The sequence below is a fragment of the Leptosomus discolor genome, chromosome 7 (assembly GCF_034619465.1).
Source record: "Leptosomus discolor isolate bLepDis1 chromosome 7, bLepDis1.hap2, whole genome shotgun sequence".
NCBI classification, from domain to species: domain Eukaryota; kingdom Metazoa; phylum Chordata; class Aves; order Leptosomiformes; family Leptosomidae; genus Leptosomus; species Leptosomus discolor.
The window spans coordinates 33,127,429-33,153,045 of NC_141397.1; the positions used below are offsets into that span (position 1 = coordinate 33,127,429).

The window sequence follows — 25,617 nt, forward strand, 5'->3', positions numbered from 1 at the left end:
CTTTGAACTTCAAGTCTTGTAATGATGCTAATACTATTGGTTAGTGATTGTCTTTATTTGGTGAGAAATCATAAAAAGATTCAACTTTTACAAGTTCATAGTATTACCAATGTAGTTTTATGTATCTTCTGCATCACTGAGCATGTCTTTGAGTAGCAGACTCGTTACACATTGTTTGGTCAGTCTGCAATAGGAGCAGATCAAATGACTTTCTGTACCTTGTTTTCAAAGTAAAGATTTATGAAATCTTTCATAGCCAATGCTCTGGCTGGCTTTGCTGATTGAAACTTTTAGACTTTTCTGCGAGGAAAGTTTCTTGGATGCACAGAGATATGTGGGTAACATGGTCAATGTTGATCTTACTGTTGCTGAATTTGCAGTTCTCTGATACCTACTATCAAAGGTTCTTGTACAGTCATTCTTGCTCAAGTTGAAATTAGTTGCCGATCTTGGTGCAGAGTGTTATACAGCACAAATAGAAGTATCCAGTGACTCTCTTGGTTAATGTCACTGAGTCACTTATTTTGGCTGCTGAGTGGGTGAATATGCTTGATTACATCAAATTCTGGAACAGGACTAAAATAAAAAATAGGAAGCAGATATTATCTGCCATTGTATTTATTGCACCTCTTGTACCTAAGAACCCCATATATGCTCCTAACCTGTTTAATGAAAGTAATCTATATTATATGTAGATGCTTAATATCTTTTAAATACTTGGTAGTTCTAATATCTGTCTAATAATTTGTAGCTCACATTGATTTCACGATATGTTGTGGCATTTGGCATTAAAAGGCAGTAGTTGAAATAAAATAGAGTATCGTAGAAAAAGATGTGTGCCCAATGTTTTTTTTTTCTGCCACACTAAAAAGTGCAAATAATGCATGAAATAAAATTCAGACTATAGCCTGTAACGATTTTAAAATAGAGATTACACCAAGGTGTGAAGAATAATACCGTGAATAGTATTTATCCAACTATTTTAATATACCGTTGCATTTTCAATACGAAGTAATGCTCACTGAAAACTACTAACGTGCTGTCATTTAGCTCATTCCTTAAATAAATATTATTCCTTAAATAATAATTTATTATTCTTTCATAATATATTGGCCTTAAAAGCAAGTGTATTTCAAAAATAATAATGCCATATTGTGGAAATTTGGTCTGATTTCCAAATTCACCACTCATTTTAAGAAGGCAAAAGTGTTAATATTTTGTCAGTAACTTCTCTGTTGTCTGCCCAATATCAAACCAACTTCTTCAATCAATCAAATGAAGAAGTGGTTTTATTCTGCAAAATATGTAATGATAGGTTGAGCTGTGAGCATGTGCTCTTTTCTGGCGAAGCGAGTTTTTTGTATCTGCTCAAAGAGAATGGACACAGAACTGTGCTTAAATTCCTCCAATGAATTCAGGGCCTTTGCAAGGATCTCACAGGGGGAAAGTTTTTATATAATCCAACTTTTTCATGGCTTATTTAGAGTGTACACCTGAAAAAAAATTAAAAAAAAAAGGAGCTTTATTAATCCTTAAATAAATAGAGGTTGCACGTATCACAAACAAAATGAACAAAATGGTCAGCTACCCTGAATTGCACAGCTTGATGAATCAAAGGGGAAGGAAAACTTCTAATTGATCCCCTCAGGCTGGTTCTGGTGAGTGGCTGCTGCCTGCCCCACCACATAGGCTGGTTGCCAGTCCCTTCCCATGCTGCTCTGCAAAGCAGCACATTTAGCTATAATGCAACGTGTTTCTCCTTCATCCTTTTACCTAGTTATTTATTTACTTGCTTGGAAAAGCCAGAAGGCAAATGTGAAACAGAGATAAAGAATTAGATCAAGAAACCAATGGGATAATATTGTGTGCTGCTGTCTGCAATATTGACTAAAAATCTTGTCTCACCTGTTAGAAATGGTTATAGCGCAGGCTGTCTTGCAGTACTCGTGTTTCCATCTCCTGGCCTAGTTGTGACTTTTGTGTCACATATCTCTAAATTTTGTCAGGCATGATGTAAAGAATGTTTTCCACCTCTTCTAACATCAATAAAATAGCAAAATGAATGTTAGTACTTCGTTTTCCCAAACTTTTTAATGGATTTGTAGGTGAAGACTTTCTGAAACCTAGTTGCAATTTACAACAAATGAGTATGTTTATCACTTAAAGAAGGCCAAAGTCACATCTCAGTCATTTGAATGTACTAAAAGAAAAAGTTGTATTGTGTGATAGCCAAAAGCATTTTTTTAAAATGTGTGTAACAAAATCTCCTACTTTAATGTAAACCTCCTGCATAAGTAAAAAGTGTAAAAAATCGTAATGACTAATTTAGCCTTCTTGCAGCTATGGTATGTTGTCCTTTTTCAACAGTTACATTGCTGAAGGACATTTTATTGATGGATTTGTCAGCTCTGTCTTTCATAATGATTCTGAATGCTCACACCTGAACCTTGCTTTTTGTGGAGCCACCAAAAGGACCTTTGACAAAGGTGGCTTCTGTACAGGGGCAGCTTCTTACCTTTTGTGTGCCGTCAGTCTCAGATATGCAAGTCGGGCAGGGATGTTAGGACAGGGACAGAAAGCTGGGTCTTTGCTGTTACAACAAGCATGTAGAGCTACATGTTCCAATCTCCTTGCATAGTAGTCATGAAGAATCTGTGTTATATTTTTACATGACCAGTTACTATTCTCTGCAAAAATACAGTTAGTTTGAATTTGGGAATGTGTGGGAATACTTTTCCCTTGCAGTGTTTTTACTAAGGTTGGGGCTTTTTGGTTTAGTTTGGTTTTTGATTTTTTAAGTAGCATTTGGCTACTTCCTACTACTAAAGTATCCTGTTTATGTTGCTGGGTGTGATTACCTGCAGTGCAGGACAAAACATCTATTGTAAATATTAAAAATTTTAGCAAAGTAGATGTCATTGGTGTAGTGCTACACTTAATTACAGTGAAGGCAACCACTTATGACATTAAATGACCCCATTGATATCACAACATTAAAATGTCCCATGACCTGCAAATGCTAAGGCCTGTAGCATAGCTGCGTGAGTTTTAGAAATGTCTAAGACTGAGGCAATGCTGCCGCCTAATGATGGGAGTATATAAGATGCAGTATAGCAAAGAGATTCTTGCTTGGCCAGCCGGCTAGGTTTGTGATATCGATTGAAGTCTCTAAGTGAAATTTAAAGAAACACAAATTGGCCCATGGATTAGACTGTGTGATTTCATGGTGTGCCAGGCCGTTTATTTGGTTCAAACGTCTAAGAAAAGCAAAAACCCCCTCGTAATTACTTTAAGTCTGTAAAGTTTTTGTTTTCTGCATCTTAATGTCTACTATATAAATGTAAAGAGGATGATTCTCCACTTATTCTCTGTATTGAAAGTTTTTTGGTGTTTCATGTATTTCCTAATACTTATCATTATAGTAAATATTTCAGTATAAAATCTATCTTAGAGTTTTTATCATTCTCTGCAGTAGCCAACTACAATTTTCCTCTTAATATATTTTTTTCAGAAGTAGAATTTCAGAATAAGAAATTGCATTAATGACTAAATACTACATTTACCTATGCAACACTGGCCACCTTTATTAGAACAGTTCAATGTAGTTTAGTGACTAAGAAGAATATTGTTAATGGTATTACTGTCAAGTTAATTCATAGATCCATAAAGAGCAATAACACTTCTGCCAGGCATCTGCCAATGTAATCTGTAACAGCTTGTACACCCAGCAGATCAAAACTGGATCCAGCCCTGCAGTACCTGCTCCTTTCTCAGTTCTTCTGGTAGATCTTTCAGTTTGTGTGCTATAGTGAAGCATAGGAAAGCAGAGAGCCTGCACTTGTTTCCTCCTGTTTTATCTATATTATCTCTTTAATGTGAAATGCTATTGAAAAGGCATACAAAATCCAAAGATTGTTATTGATTTGTGCCAGCTTGCTCTGACAAAGGATTTCATGGCAAATTGGGCAACCCTTGAACAATTATAATTTGGCAAAAACTAATAAACTGTAATTAAGGCATTATAAAGGCACTGATTTGTTAGCTGGCAGCCCATTAAATCATTATAATTATATCATAAAATGATTAAGGCAACAGTTACAGCATTTGAAGCCTGTGCTAAAGACGCATTTTTAAAAAAAATATGCAATCATATTTCTCTTGTATGTGTTCAAGTTTTTTTGGTATTATACTCCTCTCAGCTGGGCTGCCTTCCAGCAATCAGCAGCTTCACATGTGTTTGTTTCAAAGGGAGTGTTTCAGGTCTAAACCTCTCTCTTCTGCTTGAACCCAACAGGTGCAGGAGGTTGGTCTCCATCAGACAGTGATCATTACCAGTGGCTGCAGGTGGATTTTGGGACCAGGAAGCAGATCAGTGCTGTTGCGACTCAAGGCAGGTATAGCAGTTCTGACTGGATCACTCAGTATCGGATGCTCTATAGCGACACTGGGAGAAACTGGAAACCGTACCACCAAGATGGAAATATCTGGGTAAGTCATTGGTGTAAAATGGAAGCATATGCTGTAATGATGTTGATTGGCTGTTTTTTTAGGAACTCTACGCCTTGTAGAATTCTTCATTGCTGTTTTTGTGAGGATGGAAAAGAGCTTAGCTCAAAATGCAATGACTCAAGTTGCAGCTGTTGTCAGGACCCTGTCCTCAGATTACCAAAGCCCGTTTGGGTTGATGTTCATTCTTAGAACGTGCAGATATTTTTAGGTTGTTGATAATTCTCAATGAGTTTCTTATGCTTTGGCTTTTCTTTCCCTGACCTTTGTTTTTGCTAATTTCATGGAGTAAATGCGAGACACAAAAGTAGTTCTGAAAGTTGTGCTCTTAAATATGACCTTTTGGAAGGCAACTTGTTCTTTGTGTGTATATGTGTTGGGGAGCACTTTTATCATGTAGGTATTGTTTTCCATATACGTGCTACAGGGATATTTATGCTATCATAATTATAGGAAAAAGCGCATAATTTGGTTTTGTTTTTTACATTTTTCATGGATAAGCTGCTAACTTTGTTCTTGCTGAAAACAGTAGCCTTCCATTTTGCTGACAAAAAATGATAGCTATTACTTAACATACCTGTCCTCATAGCAGTTCTTTCAGATGGTTATTATTTTTCAAAACTACACTTTGAAAACAGCAAAATTATATAATTCTTTCTGAATCCAAATTAAATTGATTAGATATCATGCCTTATCAGGAAAATATTGTCAAAGCAGATAAGATGTAAGATTGTGCTATTTTAAATTCACACTTTTGCAAGGTGTTTCTTTTATTAAAAATGAATGTCAAATATAGAACACAAGGTGAATGGTTTTATCTGTATACAGGAAACTCACATAATATGTGGAGTGCATAGAGGCAGTCATTTTTTATTGCAGTATTGATTTATTAAAAAAGCCACCTCCATGTGACAGATAGTATTCTGAAAGAGGGAGAAATTAAAGCTGGGGGACAGACAGGAATGAAGAGAAAAACATTGGGTGCTGCTTTAGATCCCTTGGTGATATGAATGTTGTTCATCAGGGTGGGGGGGAAGATGTGCACAAGCCTAATAAATATAAAAAGCTTCTTTTCTAAGACCACGTATATATAAAAATACTTACAGCCTTTAGCGTTAGTGTTATCTTAGATGTAGAAAAGATTCTTCAACAAATTCCATTGAAATGATCTGGTTTAATACCTTGAAGGGAAAATCTTTTAGCAATGTGCTATTTGGTTGATTTAGTCACAGCTATGACTGGTTACTGGCCTATCTTTCCAAAAGCTTTGTAGAAAGTTTTTATTCTTGCATCATCTCTTCATACAGAAATACTGAAAGCATCTTTGTGAAAGAAAATGTAATGTTTTTCACTTTATTAGCAATTATGTAGGTTTGGTGAATTCAGGGAGAATGCTGTTGGTCTGTTATTGACCATCGCTATCACTTGGAAAAATATGTGATGAGTTATGCAGAGGTCTGCAACTTGTATTTGGAATGCTAAATAGTTGGGATATACTTAGTAAGCTGGTTGCTGCAGTACTGCTATTTTTCATGTCCTGCAATTTTTATCCAATATTAGAAAAGCATATTAAAAAAAAAAATCTTTTTAAAAACAAAGCTGAGCTATTAGCCAAGAAAAAAAAAAAAGACTAGGGGTTTTGACTCTACTTTTAACTCACCTAAACCAGCATTGTTTCTTTGTTAAATGATGTCTGAGCCTTGGTTTAATCTTGAAAAAACTGTGCTTATTAGCTTTTAATATGTCTTATATTTAATAAGCTCCAAGGCAGGGGAAAGTACCTGAGCATGGAGGAATACTGTTGTACTATTGCAGTAGTGTTACGAGGAGACAGACCTCCCTAATGTAGAAACGAGGTGGTGCAGAATTCTCCATCTCATCTTTCTCTCTCTCAGTGTCACTTTGTCCAAGAAATTAGAAGCAGCAGCAGATGTGAGGGCCAGATCAGACCATGTGAGACAAGTACTCAGCTTTAAACACTGATTCTTCCTGATGGAAATGACTGTGGTAATCCTAAAAATCCCACGTGATCCTGGTGCCCTTAGAAATCATTTTGTAAATATTTAGTCTTCCCCTTTGGATTTGTACCTTTTAGAAGTTTTATCTCCAGAGAAATGCACTATGTAGCCTTTGCTTCCATTTTGCCCATGCCTGAGTGTCATTGTTTCCTGACAAGAGTAAATTTAAAATTAGAGGAGAAAGCAGAGAAAAACAGGAAAATAAAAGTGCAGAGTTCAACAATACTTAATAATAAACCACTTAAGATATCAAATGACACAGCCAGAGGACAAGATATGGGAAACAGAAGGCAATAAAAAGAAAGCTTGCTAGATGAGTTTAGAGAGAGAGCAAAGGAGAAATAACTTTCAACAAATAACTAGTTAGGAATGAACCATGATAATCTGCATAAAAAGCTGAAGTGACCCCCTTCTGTATGCATTAGGGAAGAAAATAAGTTCTATAATTATCTCCTAAGTAGGAGAGAAATCAAAAGGCTCTCGGGAAGTCTGTGATAGGGAAAAGTGCTTTCAAGGTGAATGTAAAGTAAGATTCCCAAGTCTGTGAAATGGATTTTCTGACCCCACCCCTCCTGGGCTTTTTGGATATTTTCAGTTTCCATGAATTTTAATAAGATGAGTGAATGTGGCCTCTTCCCATAAAATGGCTAGCAACTAGAGGATTTTGCTCACCTCTCCTACCTTTGCTCTTGTAGTCTGACATTCTCATTTTAATAGGTCATGAGGTTTCCCTTCATACGTCAGTCCAGTGGGGTGTTTTTTATACACAGTATGTCTTTGTTTTAGTAGAGAAGCTGATTTTGGTTTCTACATCAACGCCATCTACCTGTTTGCCTAATGAATCCATACCAGCTGGGATTCTACATGTAGTACTGTTTCTGTTTCCTAAGTCAGATATAGATGATGTAAATGCTTCACACTAAGTATAATGCAGATATGCCCTGTAGGTATAATAAGAAAATGCTGACATCTTATGAAAACATTGAGACTCAAATTAGAAGCACTACTGGCATAGCTGAGCACCTGTAGGATTCAAGGCTTTCCTAAAGGAAGTTGGAAGATCCTTGGTACAATTGAAGAGATCTTATGAGGTATCATCTTTTAAAATTTGATCACTCTAGTAGAACTTGTGGAACTTGTGATCAACTCTCATCTATCTCATTGTCTTACTCTTGGGGATATCAAAGCCAGGGTGATGAAGCAGAAAGTGTTACTGGAATTACAAGTTTCAAAAAAAATACTGATTGGAAAGATGGAGTGCAAACCCTTTGCACGTGACCTCCAAATTATATTCTCCAGTTGACTCTTCAGCCTCAGTGAACTTCAGTGGAGTTGCAAAGGTATAAATGAAAGGAGATTTTGCTTTTTTCTCGAAAAATTAGCCCTGGACTAAGTGGCTCCATTGAAACAATTATATTTTTCTGGATTTGTTGTTTTTCTTTCAGTTTTAATAATCTTAAAGCATATTATGTGCAACATCTACTTTTGTAGTGTTTTCATTACTGAAAAGATATGAAGTGATTACGTAGCTTTTACTTTGAAGAATAATTTTTGGAAAGGAATATAATTTATGTATTTGCCTAGTAGCTTTAAACACAATTTTATTTTATTTTTAGTACTGCTTTTTCTGTTCCTTTTTTAAGTGAAATGTTCAGGAATCCTGTAAGTTAACTGTAAAATGAACTTTGTGGTTTTTTTGGGCACTGAGTGACGACTTACTGTTTGAGAATGGTATTGGAGGAAGTTGGTACAACACAGTGGCTTTAGCTTGCGTAGGAAAATGAGCTCTCAGTATTTCAGAGTATTTTGATGTAGTATTGAGCCAAAATTTATCATGTAAGGAGGCACAAGTGAATTGAATGATGAACCTTTTCAAGCTGTTTGAGACTTCAGATGTTTAATACTCTTGGGTGCCTTTGGAAATACCGGCCATCAGACAGACCTAAAGTAACATTTGATGTCTAGGTGGATACAAGGCAATCAACTGCAGCTCTACCTAGCTGAAATTATGTGGAAGCCATCTGCTCAGCAGTTCTGTTTGTCCTGACATGCTAGTTCTGGATAGATTGTTCAGAGAAAAATCTGAAAGCCTTATCACACTCACAGTTTCTTCCACCTGCTCTACAGAGCATTATTTATAGCTAACCAAGGACTTACTGCATATGTCTTAGAGTACGATGATTTGTGTATAGCGACTACAAGTGCAGAAGAATAAATTCTAGAATACACCCACTCTGTTAGGACATGCAAGAATTATTTGCTTTGTAAAAACTGTCACTGTCTTTTCCCTGGGAGCCTACTTATTTCCATGACCCGAAACTAAACAACAGTAATGAAGGATACAATGAAAGAGTTCTTGAGTTTGTTACTTACTGCTGCTCTCCTTTTTTGTGGTTTCTTCATAAGATCTTGAGTGGAAACTTACATCACGGAAGGATTTTCTACATGAATTGGCTTATAGGCTTGGATTTTTTATTTATTTGGTTTGGGTTTTTTTAATATACTTCTATTGAATTATCTTTTTAAACCAGTTTAGTTTATATGACATTATAATGACTTGCATTTATGGGAACATTTACAAAATACGGAATGTGATTAGAATGGTCTGTGACCTGCTATTTGTTGTTGCTGGGATGCTACTAGAATATCAGATATGGTGCAGATCTATTTAAACATGACAAAGTGGTTTGATATATTAGTCAGTGCAAAAATTTTGACTAGTGCTTATAGAAAGGCCCTGAAGTCTTGTGGTGGGGACGTTGTGAATTTATTGTTGTTTTCTATTTAAGGATGTCCTGACCTATTCTGTCTGGAACAATTTTTATGTCTGGTGTCTTGCTGTCTCCATAGCAATGCCTGCAAGGCGGCCAGTGTAATTTTTACTGGCTCTTAATTCTCCAGGTATTTTATTACTAGAAACACTCTTTTTAAATTTTAGCTTTCCTTCCGTGTGGGGAGAAAAAGAAAACAATTATTTTTTTCTTCTGGAATCTCCTGTGTACCTTTTCTTAATTTCACTATGCCTTGGCTTGCTTGGATATTATGTCTCTGAGTCCCTGTCCCCAACGCCTTTATCTTATAAAGATTGTTAAATACACTTGCAACAGCCAATATCACCTTTATGGGCTTATTGGGTGAATGAGGTGGTGTAACTCCTGCTGAGGTCAATATGTGTCAGCACTTAGAGCACATTGCTAGCCTATACGTTGAGGGCCCATGATTGAAAGTGTATGGATACAGGAAAGTATTTCTTTTGCTGTAGTGAAGCTAAGCTCTCTTATAGATCTAATGTAACAGTCTCTGCTATTATGTCAAAAAATGTACTAAAGTGTTGATAAGACACCTTTAGAAATTCAGGCTGTTGCTGACAAGGAATTTTTAGAAACCCTAAAGAAAAGAACTTTACGGATAAGTATCAGTGGTACGGTGATGAAGCCTGTTTCCTAATCTCCTCTTCTCTGTGTGGAATTTAAGAGAAATTGTATAAAATTGTTTAAAGAAACACACTTGGGGTTATCTGAAATATAGTAGCAAAATATATCTACACCAAATGCTGTCTCAGACACAGACTGTATTTCTGTTGGAATGACAGAAGATCTGATGGCCCTTTAAATGTTGGAATACTAAGATTAACACCAAATTGGGTAAACAGTAATGCTAGTTTAAAATCCTGACTTTTCTGAAAAACAAAAATAGATACTTGCAGAACTCTACCTAGTAATGTATTTCACACATGAAACTATGGCCTGATTATAAGACTTTCTAAATATAATTTTGTTCCAAATCCTTGAAATCACTTGTTTTGTGCAGGAAGAAAGACTTTTTATGTTATTTTTAGCAGAAACATGGGTTCATGAGTTTGCTTGTAATTTTAAATAACATTTTTAAAGGGAAAGAGACACTGACATTTTGGAAATTGATGTGATCAGATGGCGAGTTACGATTTTATTTCACTGTAAGTTACTCATCCTGCTTATGAGAGAAAGATTCTGTAATTGTGTTAGGCTATCTCCAGAGGCACAAACAGAATTATTTTAACCCATTGAAGAGTATGCCAAGTAGATAGAAGGCAAAGTTCCTCCTGGTGTGTTAGCAGGCAGTGTCCGAGCCCTCCCTTGATTCTGCACAGGCCATTAAATAAAAAACAAATTGGGATAACATATTAGAGGTTTGCACTGTAGTCTGCTAGAGTGTTTCCATTCTAAAAGGATTATTTTCTAATCTGTTGTTCTTAGCCTGAGGGCTACCTGTCTGTTTATGTTAAACCATCAAACTTTAAACATAGATATCTAAGGTCAGGCACCTATATCCATTTTTTAGCTACCTGCTGGCTTGGTTTTCAAACAGCTTAGGGTGTCATCATCCCACAATGAATACAACATGCAGGTCCTTAGGCAAGCCTGCAAGAGTGCATTGTGTACTTAATCAGCTCAGCAATGACAACAGTCATAGTCATGGCTGAATGGCATCACGTCTCAGGTAGCAGTGCGTTTGAAGACACAGGCTTTGTAGCTCAGGCCCAGCACCAAGCAAGACCCACACTGGCTGCTGCACTGGGCTTGTGTAACGGTAATGCTTACAATTCTCAGCTGATGTGTACAGAGCTGAGTTGAGTGCATCCACAGGCTCTTGAAACTCCCAGCATAGTTCCATAGGTTGTCCTCATTCCCTTCTAGAAAGCCTTAACACTTGCTCAGGTGACTGAACCAGAGCTGAATCTTGAAGTTTTTGGATATTCACATTTTCTTAATAGACACATATTCGAGTGCCTAGATTAATGTCTACTGAATGTAACTGAATAAAATGGTCTGTAGCAATTTCCTTGCTGCTTGGCAGCCCTCTTGTTTGGCTACCATGTATGAATATATTGTCCTGGTTTGTGCTAAACCAGAACTAATTCTGTTTTAGTGCTTTAACTTTTCAGTTAAGTCTCCTCTAACTAACTGCATTTTCTGAAACAGCAGCATGTTTTTCCAGACGTGACTGCTTCTAGCAGTGCTAAGGCTGATGTTTATAGTTCGAACCCAGGAATGGGATGCAGAGAGGCCCTTGCTTATGCTTGTTCTTGTAGCGACCAAGGTCACTGTTAAATCTTGTACTCCGTGTTGGGGTGCCGGGAGTGAAAAGGGTCGCACTTACAGGGAGGAGCGAACCGGACAGGTGACCCAAACCTGACCAACAGAGTGTTCCATCCCATACACGTCATATTCAGTATAAAGATGAGAGATCATGAGGGTCTCGCTCTCTCTTCTTCGATGGCCAACATCTGAGGAGGACTCTGTCTGTTCTTCTGTCGTCGATCCCAATCCGTGCATCCCTGAATCCAGTGCCTGAGTCCAGCTCCTGCATCCCGTCCCTGTCTGCTGCCGAGTCCAGCCGGGGACTGCTCCAGTGCCAGCCCTGCAGTGTGGTGGAGACGTATCGTCATCAGGGTGGGGGGAGTTGGGTTCAGTATTGGTTTTGTATATATTTGTACATATTTTATGTATTCCATTATTTCCTTATTCTTATTATTATATTTTCTTTTATTGTTATTGTTTCACTAAAGCTGTTTTAGTTTTCTTTTCCAAACCATAAAGTCTCTCTCTCTTGTTCTCTCTCCTTTTCCCTTTTTGGGAGGGGAGAGGGGTTAATAGAGAGCGTCTGTCATTTGTTAGTGGCCAGCCCAGCCTCAAACTGTGACATATATCAAGTAATTTACTTGGCCCTTATTATAGCAGAAGGCCAGCATTTGATGAAAAATTTGCTTTATGGCATTCCTGATCTTTTATTGCTGATTTTGTATTTCATTATCTGCTCAATAAAAAAAGCCCCTAGATCTAGCATAGTGTAGGTAATGTTTCATTTGATAAAAGTATGGTTAGAAATAGAAATTCTAGCGATATCCACAGCTCTAAACAGAAAAAAAAAAAAACACCTCACAACATGATACACGTATTTGACATGCATAAAGTTAAATTAGAAAACGTGGAGTTACAAATGATGAGTCTTGCCCATTTCACTTAGTCATCAGGTTGCCTTATGTTAAAATAATTCTGCAATGTATTTGACATACATACTACACTTCTGTATGTAGCTGTCTGTAGCACTGCCAAAAAGCTGATCTGTCAAGGACCTTCTTAGTTCCTTCTAATTTCTTTCCCCATGAGGGTGATAAGACTCTAGAACAGATTGCCCAGAGAGGCTGCAAGGGAGCTGAACCAGCTGACCTAGAGAAGTTCCTTCCAGCCTGTTATTCTGGATGGTGTCTGAGAGTTGCTCAAACTGCTAGCTGTTGAAATGAAGAGGCAAATCAACCCTAACGTATTCTGCGCTTCTCCCCTCTTTGAAGCATGTGGCTTTCATTTGAGGTACATCATAGAATATCCCTAAAGGTTAGGAAACTTCAGATGTTAGCTCTAACTTCAAGGCAAAACACATCCACAGCACCAATAACCTAATTGCGGTTCAACATTTCCCCCTTAAACGTTCATTTGCAAAATGATTTTTAAATTCTGACCCAGTAAACACTCCCATGCCTGACTTCAAATGTGAAGTCAAAGTAATAAGACTAAGTGTTTAAAATTGAGTGTACATTGTCAGGGAGTGTGTCCAAGTGTGTTGGGACAATATCTGGAAAAAGGAGCAGTGGCCTTACTGAAATTCTTTGGGAAGTACCATAAATCTTAAACATTAGGCAAGTGTAAAGCAGGAAATGTTCTATTTTCATTTGCTTGGCACTGGTAAAAAATAAACCATGCACAATGCTGTGATACATTGGTCTGGGTGCTTATTTGATGGATTTTTTTTTTTTTTTTTTTAGAAAGATTTGGGTTTTACTTAAGAGTATCTTTTTGTTCTTTATTATCAGTAGAGCTCTTAAAGTGACACAGGTAGGCATTGCAAATTTTAAAATCCTTAGATTGTGAGACAGTCATAGACAGCAATTTATTTTACTCTGGAATGTGCTTTTGGAATAGTCTAAGGAATTGTGTTTGGCAGATGGGTTTGTGCTAGTACATGAAAGATGTGGTTGTGGCACTTATCGAAGACATTTTGCTGTATGACTTCTGTTACCTGTAAGGTCTGGTATGCAGAAAGCATAGATTGTAAAACGTTGTCTGCCATTTGCCTCTTGGCTCATTAGGTGCTATCTTCCCAGTGAAGATGATTGTAGTTGCCTAGGAGCAAGTATTGGTTGAATCCACAAACATTCGCTTCCATGGAAATTTTTGGGCTTGTGCACCTGTGGAATAGTACCTTTTAGCCCCTTGTCCTCCCTGGACATTGGTACTTATTAACCGGGAAGACTGAGCTTTGCACAGAAAAAAAGTGAGATAATGCACTGTGGAAGACTGACAATTTACGACCAAATCCTGCCAATATGCTTGTAAGCGCCTGGCCTCGAAATCAACACAGTTGTTCAGGTAAGATTACGCAAAAGTATTTGCTTGCACAAATACCTATTTTCTGAAGCTCCCTTGTTGCTAGAAAGCAGACTTCTTCCTTCATTCACTTTCCATTCATTTTCCTTGAATTTTAAAAATAAATTTTAAAAAAGAAAAAAGGAAAAAAGAAAAAAACCAACAACCCCGAACTTCTTTAGCAGTGTATAATCTCTGATTGACTTCAAAGTAGTGCATTTTAAGGGGAAACTTGATAACACTGCTGCAGTATATGTCTGTGGGTATGTAGATAGTTTCAGACTGACGTTTCTTAATCTGACACCTTTCATAAGCAGTAAATTCACATTAAAAGTAGGAAAAAGTTAGACTCAGGCCAAGATAACTTCTGTGTGCTATTTCTTGAATTTTCTTCTTGCCTTGTTTTTTGGTAGATGGTGTGTTTTGTTTTGTTTTTTTTTTTTAATATCCTCAGACTCTTTAAGATAGAGTAGTATATTGCTTATCGACATAGATCCTATTCTGAAAGCTATATAGGGAAGCCCTTAGCTGTTAGCTGGAACTTATTCTTCCTACTTCCTGTTCAATAGAACATATAAGTAAATTAAATGTATGCTTAGCACTTTACTGAAAAGCGTTGCTCTTGCATGATCATACAGTCTGTACTCTCTGTGATGTTTTACAAATTGTTTTTCAATTTGCTCTCAGTAGTTACTATTTCAGGTGTGATAACACTTTTCACTACCTTACAGTGTATGTGCTTGTGCACATAGATTATGAGTTAATCTTTACTAAAAACTGTGAATACAAGTTTAAAAATAGTTATAAAACGTTCTGAATCACAGTATATCAGTGTTAAATACCACAAACCTGTTCAAGTCAAGCATTACTGTGGATAACAGTACTGTAACTCTAATTTCTTGTAGACAATTAGAGTAAAACTTGCTTTAATTTGTTTCCAGTCTCTCCAATGTGTCTATTGTATTGTTTGATTTTTATGTACAGAAATTTAACTAAAATTACATAATGTAAACTTATAAAGCTATAATAGGATTTGCATTTGTGCAGTTGCAGGCAAAATTTGTTCATATTGATCTTTAAAACCCAATGTGGTACCATTCCTCCAAACACCACTACTCGGCATCACGAAATACCATGACAGAAGATTAAGTCTTGGCTACTACAACAATAAAGGCTCAGTAAGGGTTAAGTCTAGTCTTAGCCATAGTATCACCAAGCTATCTCAAACTACTTTATACCCTGATCAGCTGACAAAAATAATATTTCTTTTTAAATATTAAGCACAAAAGTCATTTGCTATGCTGAATGCTGAGTTTTGCTAAATGCTAGTTTTAATTAGCACATTTTCCAGTGTGCTTAGCTAAAGCTGAAGAAGTGTTTGTTGAGCATTTGTCTGAGCATTAGCATCCTAATGAGACTACCCACAGGAAGACGTTCTTCCTGTTTGGAGGAACAGTTGCCCTGTCAAAATGTAAGGAAGTAGAGGTGCCAAAAGCATTGTTTTGCAAACTGTTTTTCAAAGTATTATTCCAAATTCATCTTACAAAGTCTGCGATCAAAATTCTCCATAAAACAAACTATGAGGTATTAATAGATTTCTTACTCTCAGGTCTGTTATCTGAAAATGCTAGAAGAAAGCTTATACAATTAATCACCATGATCCTGAAGGCTGTTTGTTTTCATGCATAGGTCATAAACTAAGTAGATTATAGGAGGAAGTGACTTTAAAAAAAAAAATAGATGGGAAAGAGTATACTTCAAGAAAGAATGACTCACAAAATTCTGGCCAAATCCAACCAATCGCTTGTAGAAGACTACTTGTGTGGAAAGATTTGCAGGGCAAAGTCCTTTTAAACTTAAAAATGTTGAAAGCGACTGGGGAGAGGATGAATAGGAAAAATATTCTCTTCAGCTCATCACTTATTTAACCTTAGTTATTTCATTCTTTTGAAATATTTCAGTTTCTGATGTACGACTTTGTTCCCTACACTTTGTTACAATGTTTAGACAGTGAGTAGTGAAAAAAGTTGATGCCAACTGTGGATAGGTTCAGTCCTTTTTTAACCTCTTCAGCTTTATTGGTCCGCAGCATAGATTTACTGGAAACCGAGTACAGTTTTGTACAAATACTTTTCCTGGTTCATCAAGCCAGGCTCCTTAATTCATGATAGATTTTTACCATAGGGCCAGAGAGACAGAAGAAAGGGAGGAGAGGAGATGGACAGCACTCTTGGACAAACATACTCAAGATATGCCTCTCTAAAGCATAATTTTTCAAAGCCATAAAAAGTTCATATTCAGAAATCAGGTAACTCCCAGTCCTCCAAGAAATAAGGCAAGGCTGCAAACATGGCACTGTTATTAAGTTTCTGTCAAGAAAGTGAATTCAAATACAATTGAGAGCAACTGTAACACAGACTTAAAAGTTTTGAGAATTGAAGATTATATTATACTCAGACTTTTTTTAGATACAGAAAGGATGGGACAGGTTCTGCAGTAGAGATAAGGGATTAGGTTAATATTGAGTTAACAATGAAACAGTAAAGGTAGATGTCAAACTCTCTTGGCGGTGGGGGTGGGGAGGGAAGAACACATCAACATTGTACCACGTTAGACAACAAGACTGCGAATTCTGCAAATATTAGATGACTGAACCTTTACTATGTCAAATACTGTTAAAAAATAAAAAGTTTAGCTGAGAATAAAGTAGATCAATGACAAGACTTTGGGTCTGACTATTTCATGAGGCAACCTGTTGGTTACATCTTTCCCCCCAATGTCATCCCAGTGTGTGAATGCTGGAGTGCTTTTATTATTACTCTTGTTCTTTAGCATGAAGTTACTGACAGATATGTTAGTTCAAAGTGCTTTCGGATTCATTATTCTATAGTTATTTTGAAGGTTAGGTTGATAGGAAACTATAAAATAATGCTACCTCGACTTACAAAGGCCCCAAGGTTGCTTATTCTTTCTCTGAGAGGAATGGGTCAGAACAAACTCCTCTAGCTGGTTGTAGCTCCAGTCTAGAGATTATCTGTCACTTCAGGACAGACTTCCTTTGAACAGCAAGCGCACCAAGAGCTCTATAATAAAGACTGTCCCCAGACATGATGTGGTGATAAAACAAAGTCTCTGTTTCTCACTTTTCAGGATTTCTTTATCGTGACTTATCCTGGTTTAGATTGCCACTAGACTGCTGCTTATATTATAGCTGCATTTGCAATATTGAGGTGATTTTTGTGTTTGTTTTAGGAATTTTTGAGGGCATAAAAACTAATTCATTGCTTCCTAGCCCTCGCGCATATAACTTTTTTCCTATCTCTATACTGCCTGATATGTGTGAGGAATATCTTGGGAGTGAAAGGAGAGATTAATACATAACCTGCTGATTCTTAGCATCTGGCTAATGTATTAAAACTGATGAGTTAACGTACCTGTCAAATTCTTACACATACTGTGCAATAGAGAGGAAGTTCTTTTTATATAAAGGTGTGAACTCCCTGCCCCACACCACTACCATAGCTGTAAAAGCTGTAAAATCTAGAATTATTGTGATTTAAAACTATTTAAGCAAGTAGTATTGTCACAGTTCAAAGGCTAAAAGCTTCAGTCTTTGAAATTGGATTTTAAAACCGACTAATTTCTGAATAAGAGATATAGGCATTAATATTGTAGTTAGAGCACACATTTTCTATTTATCCAAGGACTGCAAATTCTATAAAATGACTTTACTGAAAAACTATTTATCATATCGTACAAGCAACGGTGAATGTACAAAAGCTGCTGAGATGCATAAGCTACAGGAACAATAAATTTCTATCCTATTAGCAACTCATAAAAACATGCAACGACATCCAAAGCAACTGGTTAAAGTCAGTTGGCCTACTGAAAAAGGTAATACAAACCCGTCCTTTCCACAGCTTGTATTGCTGCTCTGAAGTACTGCAGCAACATTGTATGTGTCAGTAGAGATCTGCTCCCTGAACATATCAGAGCCAGGAGAATGTTAGCAGCAGACAGCTGTCTGTGCAGAGGCGCTTCAGAGGAGAGCATGACTTCCTCTGCTGAACAACGCCTGACCTACGAAGGTATGGTAAACAATGCTCGGTGCTTCTCTTTGAACAAGGTGTCTGCGTAATGACATCCTGTTCTTCTTCTAGCTGTATTTTAACCTCTTTTTGGTTTGGTGTGGGTTGTTTTTTGTTTTTTTCCCCTTCAGTGAAGTTCAGTGGTGTTCTTGCACACATTAGGGCCACAGTCTTCCATCAGTAAAATCTGCCCTTGGTCTTTCCCGTAGTTAGATTTCATTTGCCTGTTGTTGTGAAAAAAAATTACACTGCGTGTAACATATCTGAGTACAATGTAATGGATGCAGTTTGCTGCTAATGTTATTTTCTTTTCTTGTGGTGATTTTCATTGACTTTTCTCAGTGTCTTTTGGTATTCAGTCTGCATTGAAGGTGGAGAGAACCTTGAGTTGGTTTGGGGTTTTTTTTTGCCTCTTCAGAGGTCTTTAAAGACACCTTTTACACAGGGAAGGGAGCAAACACAGAAGTTGAGGTCAGAAATGATAAGCAATCTTGTTCCTAGTGTTTTGGTGTTCCTAGTCTGAATACAAGGGAACATTTCTACTTTTTTTCCCTTGTCTCATTTCTTCCAGTATTAAACTGTAATGAGATACTTTTAAGTAAAAATGTTGAAATTTTTGGTTTTGAGGGACATCTACTGAATATTTTTTTCATAAACCTACTAGCTCTTAGTTGCTCTAAAGTGTAGTTGTATAGACTAAGATAAGCAACATCTAATGAGAACAAGCCTTAAGCCTTGAAGCACTCAAAGGATGAAGCAGAAATATAGTAATGCATAAATTTAATTGTAAAAGGTGCTTTTTTTTTTCAAATAATGGCATTAATATGCTGAACCTGGCGCATTATGGAGTATGGTTCAGCATGAAAAACTTTTGATCTGTTTAAAAGCCTATGTGTGTGTCAGAGAGACAGAAAAAGTATCATGGGTATGGATTACTAAACCTTCTTAAAAGAAATGGTTCCGTGGCAGAGTCGAGGAGATATAATACAGATTTCAGTTCTCTGAACTATGTTAGTATTTGATGTGAGTAGACAATATGTAATGTCACCAGCACTAAGGAGAGTTTTCTGGTTCTAGTTAGCATTTTTAACATTTAATTACTTACTGTTAAAAGCTAAACCCTGGAGAACGGTATGTTGTCACGCGAACCAAAAAAAACCCTATTATAAGTATTCTCAAAGATTTTAGAAATACATATATGAGAGGTTGTTTACTGGTGTAGTGTTTTTAAGGATGGATGTCCTGGGTGTTTTTTACACCAATCCTGCAAGCATTGCTGTTCAAAAGGTAGTATTTTTACAGTTTGATTTGTTTACTTCTGTCCGTCATTTTGTAAAATGAACATCTCAGTATTAAGCTCTCTTTGTAAGCTATGTGAGAATTTAGTCATAAGATCTGAAATTTGAGATGAATGCAAATATGAATATTTGAATGCAAATATGAACCCCATCTTTATATTTGAAATCAGCTTTACATGTAGAAACAGGGTATAGTTTTCCAGAGTGACACCTATCTTCCTGAACTGTGACATTATCTTTTTCTTCCTGCAATTTCTTGCATTGCTCACTACACATCTTTTAGCTCATTCAATAAACTAGTCTGGAGGTTAACACTCAGCAAGCCATTGAGTGACTACTGTATAACAAATGTATTGCAGAAAAAATAATACTGTGGTATTAACTTGAGGTTATACAGAAATGCAGAAATTAAGTTCCAAGGGCAGTGCAACTTTCAGGTTTTAGTGCGTGACGTGGCAATCTTCATATCCTTTTAACCTAGCTATAAGCACGAGTTCTTGTGAGAGCAAGAAACAAAGATGTGTCATTTGTTTCTCCCACTCTCTTATCTTTGTATTAATCTCTGCTGCTCTCACTCATTGTATATTATTGCCTACCCCTTTCCCTTGTCTCTGTCTGGCAACCATAGCTGGTGTGTTTTTTTTTTTTGGTCCACAGTGGGCAGGCTGTATTAGAGCTGGCTCAGCTTCTATGTTGATGTAGTCACAGAGCTTTTGGGTAACTGCTGCCTTTTTTCCCATATCAAGCCACATCTGATCTTCTTCCATCACATCCCCTTGCCAGCCAAACTCTGATCAAGTCATGGCAGCACCCATGTGTCTGCTCAAAATGGTAGACACACTTCCTGCTTGTCTCACGTGCTCACTCAGCTGAAATGCTAAAGGGTAAGGAAAATTCAGTCAAGGACCAAACTTGATATGCTGAAGGTTTGAAAAAGACGTAAGTAACTCCAAAATTGGATGTTAAACTCTTTGTTAACTGAGCATATAAACCTGCCTTAGACAACTTTTTTCTCCCCCTCTCTGATGAAAAATCTGGGTCTGCCTTCCACATCTTAAAGTGAGAGGACCATGAGACCCAATACGATCTTTTCTCATGTAGTCATTATAATTAGTGTCATTGCCATACCTGTCAACCATCATTCTTGGTTTATGTACCACTGTTTTTTTTAAATACATTAATCACAGAATAATAATCGGTGCATACACATCACTCAGTACTGAACAGCAAAGTCTGTAGCTCAAGCTGTTTGGTTTAGAGGATCTTAACCTGCAGAGTATGTTACCTCTGTGTTACTGCATCACTGAACACTTTTCATAATGGTGCTGCTCAAATAAACTTATGTTAGGACCGATTTGTTTGCTGAGGGCAAGATGACTTATAAAGACACAAACTCTCTGGCAGCAGAAACAGCACCATTAACTGAAACTCTAGGAAAGTGATACAGGAGTAGAACTGACCAGCTCACAAGACTTAAGTGTTTGGCTGGAGGCACCTTAGCTAAAAATGGAGCCACTGTTGATGCATTGAAATGCACGTCTTTAGGAAAACAAAACCAAGCAAGTACAATGATAACAAAATCGTCATATTAAGAGACAGATTTCGTATTTTATTGCTGAACAGTGAAATCGTGCATGTCGCACAACCTCTCGTTTTACTCGTCTCTCTGAAGTTATCTGATTGTGGGAATCATCATTGGAAACCAACCTGTACACTGATAAATGCCACTATTTCCATTAATCCAATCAAATGTTTCTGGCCAGGCTGCTAAATTTAGGTCCATTTAGAGGTAATATAACTACTAAGCACTGTGGGAAAAAAACTTATATGCCTATAGTCTGTTTCCTCCTCTCACCTCAAATGCAAGGCTTTCATGCCTGGTCTTTGTCAGCTATTTAGGTGCTGCTAATATAAAAGCACTTTCACTCTGATTTCTGAAACTAGGTTGTGGAAATGCTGCTTCTTAGTCAATTTAATCTGAGAAAGATGTAGTGTGTGGGACTTGTTTGGCAGGGTTATCTTGATGTCCTTTAGACAGACCTTTTATACAATAAATGAACTAAGAGATCACTGCCAGAATACATCAAACAGTCCTACTCAGAAATCCCATTTCACCAGCAGAATAATTGGCCTGAAAAATTACTTGTAGAGATTTACACTGTAATCTTCATAAAATGAGCCTTTACTGAAGCTATGGGAGTGAGCAGGGATGACAGTGAGGTTTGCTGCATGTGTGATGCTCTGTGTACAGCTCTTATTGGCATTAAATCAATATTGGTATTAAGTTGAACTTATTAGTAGGCTGAGACAAAAAAAAACAAACCTACTGTGGCTTTAGGAATGGTATCTCATGGGATGCTTATGGTGTTATACTAGCAGACAGGAGAATACCAAGGAAAATACCTGGAGAAAGGAAATGAGGCATTGTAGAAGATAAATAGAATTTTAAATAAAGAAATGTTATACCTCTGCTTGCACACATAAAAATCTTACTTGTTGACATGTTCCTTTAAAACCTTGAGCTGTCCTGATTAATTCCCTCTCTGGAACTCCCAGTTTTAGAGTCCACTGTTCTGTTACTGGTAAATTAATTAAAAATATTGGTTAAATTAATCTTGAAAGTGCCTCTTAAAGTGAAAAGATTGTCTATTACTTGAAATAATCTGAATTTCTAATACAAAGTGTTTTTTATAATGAAACGTGCTAATCATAACTTTCTAACTTGAAGTTGCTGCTGAACAATAAACGTACGGATTTTTGTACTGTGTAATTACACTACACAAAGTTTATGAAAACCAAGACTTATTTTTATCCAGATTTGGATTACATTCCTTAGCCGAGCCTTGTGTTTTGTTGCATTATATGAAATCTTCTTTTTTATCTCTCATTTCACTAAGGACTGTGACCTTTATGTAATAATTATAGTCTTGATTGTCCTACATAAATTGCAAGTAGTATAGAAGAATGGAAGATTCAAGCTCTATTCTGAAAGAAATTTGCTAAACCAGCCATTCAGTAAGAGAAACAAAGACGTTCATTGAGATAAGGTCATTAAAATGCTGACAACCCATATTCAATAGGGGAGGCTTGTTCAAACTATAGCAGAATTTGGACAGCTTTTGGGAAGAAATTGGGAAGCATTAAGGAAAAATTGCTAATGCTGTATTCACAGAAACTGCATGAAGCTTTCAAAATAACCCTTTGATCCGAGCAAAGACTACTTGATCTGTCAGTGCTGATTGGGAAGGAACCACATTCTTGGCCTGAAGGGCCAGAAGTTTAATTAACAATGTAAAATGATATTGGGATAAAAGTCTAATAAGAATATTAATATTTCTCATTAATGAGTATCACAAAAGCATAAACAGAGTGACGAGTCCAGAAAGATGACTGAAAAGTTCTGCTTATGATGGCTTGTACAGCACAGACCTAAACTCAGGATTTTAGCACTGATTAACCAGTACTTTGTAGTTACACAATGGGTCTTCAAGTAGCTGTTGCATTGTTCCTGCTTGATGGGCGCAATGATGGGATACCCAGCCATCGGTGGGGTTTATGTTTTAGAAACTCTATATTGGTAATCACCACTTACAAGGACAAGATATTTTCTTCTTAAAATGATGGATTTGTCAAGGCTTTTTCTGACCCACCTGTACACAGGTTGCAAATCAGCAAGTAAAGTGGCAGACTACACTAAGAAATATTATTACTAATGCTCACTGAGTGAATTTGATTTATAGGAGACATTTTGAACCTGAAAGTGAGATAAAGCATTCGGTACAGGACAGGTTGTTGAAGAGGAAGTCTGCTATTAATCTTGTAAAAAGGAAGATTTTTCTTTCACTAAGGGGAAAGATTTCTTTCTGTGACTAGTGCAGCCTCATGGGGTTTATTACTTTAGCATGTTTTATGTGCTCTCTAGTCACTTTTGCACTGTTTCATGTTGGACAAAGCTCATAACCAATATGGAGACTGTGCCAAAATGAATATTCGAGAAAGGTGTCAAAACGGTGACTAGACAGTTCTTTCATCAAAAGAATACAGCAAAAGGAGGAGGAAAAAACCCACAACAACCAAACCAGCAAATCTGTTCATATATGACTGAAGACAGATTTAACGGATTAATGGAACTTAGAGTAGAAAGGACAGCTCATCAATTGCTGCACAACTTGCAGATGTTGGACTCCATAAGAAAAGATGTTACACATCAGTCTCATTTACCTAGGAGAAATTGAGGAGTCTTTAAATATCTTCTACCAAAAACTGTCACCAAGTGACAAAAGTAGCTCCGTGTTACACGTTTCATCAGAACCACCAGGCTTTTCCTTGGGGGAGCTTGTTATTAATATCCAGGAAAAAGAGGAATTGCCCTCAAGAATTCTTACATGTATCTGGCAGAAAAGAGCAAAGCAAGGGTACATCACGAATGTGTAAGCAGGTTGCAGAAGACAGATATACTAAAGAAAATGTTTATCTATGTGGATGGACTTGCTTACTTCCCAGTAAAATATCAACCACCAAAATATTTATGTCAGAGCAGATAAGGAAAAGCAGTCAATTTGAGATGCCTTTCTGATAAAGCAGAGTCGATGTGGTCTTTATAAATCACCACCATCTCTACTCGTTCAGAGGGCAATGAACAAACTTAAGTCAGATGACAGTACTTCCCAGACTTACTGCCACAGTTTAGGGGACATCTGTATTGGTCTGTTTGCATAAAATACTAGCATTTCATTTGGGGGTTAATGATAGGGAAACACCTATTCATTTAGTGGTCAAAAAACGTCCTGGTGGTCGATACTTTGTTTATTATGACTAAAGTCACCTTCTAAGACCACAGTTGGTCTCTCCTAGTTTGTGGAATGATAGGTCTGTGAATCTACAGGACAGTTTTTACTCTTCATTTATGTGTCAAAATAGATTTAATAATTGTTAGCACTTTAGCAAGTACCGTTAAAAGCTAATCCTCAATTTACATTTTTCCACAATGATCAAATAGATTTGCACTCACATAAGAATTTTTACTCGAGTTGTTCAGTTTCATGTTAGTCATCCTGTCTTGTTTTTTTCCAGAGACTGCATTGTCATGTAAGTAAGTTGAGGTTATGTAGCCTAAACAAATGTGCTTTTAACATATACAGATTGCTTTTGTCATAGTCAGGCAGTAGAAAGGGGCAAGGAGGGAAGGGTCACACATGATGATGGGAGTATGTTAACAACAGTTAAGTTATATGAACAGGCAGTATGCAGTTGAAGCATCACTCTGTCTCAGCTGAGAGAATAATGTTCACCCCAAGTGAGCTACAAATTTTCTGTAACGTGTGAAAGTTGCAGCCCACTTATTGCAATGCGTAGTATAGTAATCTCCACAGTATGGGTTTTTACTCTTCACTAGGTTTGACAACCCAATTAACTGTATGGCAAGCCTGTTCGCTATTACTTTTGCAGGACCCCATGTGCTACCAGTCTTTTGGTCAGATGATTGGTTGGGACCATCAGCAGAGATGCCAAAGTTGCCCAGCATTAAGTAGGGATCTTTTGGACAAGGATTTCAAGTATTTTTCCTCCCAGAATCAAAATCACTGTGACACTTGGAAAAGTAGAGTGGAAGAAACCAAAGTATCTGAGATATCATCATACGTATCTAAGCTGGTCCTTGGTATTCTCCAGAAACTACAGAGAGACAACAGGAACCGGCTTTTACCTTTGGGATAGTGGAGTCCTCCCCCATCAAAGTTTCATAAAGTTTGGCGCAATCTTTCCAAGTCTTATTTTCTTCCAGTACTAACAGCATATGGTGTGTATAAGTATCACAGCACACAGGGGCAGGAAGTCTGCTCCATCTGCACAGCAGCTCCCAGCAAGGACCCACAAAGTTAGTGCTTCTGCTGAGCAAAGACATAAAAATAAGAAGAGTCTCCTGGGGTAGGTATCAGGTTTTGATCTTAGCTAAAGCCAGTCTGCATGTCTCTCAAAGCAGCAGTCTCTTGTAAAGACTGATCATTACAGGAGTGGGACTTTATTAAAACCGGTTGGTGAGGCTTTTGACTGTTTTTTATTGTACATTACTCCTCTTAACTTATTTATTTTTAAATTTTTGGTGGTTTTTTACTGCTTTCCTATGTCAATTAGGCGTATCAGGACTGCAGAGTTGTTTTGAATAAAGAAAATGTTCCTTTTGTTTCCTCTTTCAGTGGTGAAGTTAGATTATTTCAGATTGCAAAACATCTCATTTGCTGATCAAGCTAAGTTGGCCAAAATGGGGATCAAAGGTAGTTTATCGCGTTACTCATTTGGGATGTGA

At 37.1% G+C, this 25,617-nt stretch overlaps 1 protein-coding gene across 1 annotated transcript in view; it reads left to right on the plus strand.

The window, feature by feature from the left end:
• The window catches only part of CNTNAP2 (contactin associated protein 2), a 1,109,936-nt gene that overhangs the window by 382,512 nt on the left and 701,807 nt on the right, over nucleotides 1-25,617 (plus strand). Inside the window, exon 3 of the mRNA XM_086468640.1 lies at nucleotides 4,295-4,488. Coding sequence (XP_086324766.1) covers nucleotides 4,295-4,488 — 194 coding nt within the window. The remainder of the gene's footprint in view (nucleotides 1-4,294; nucleotides 4,489-25,617) is intronic.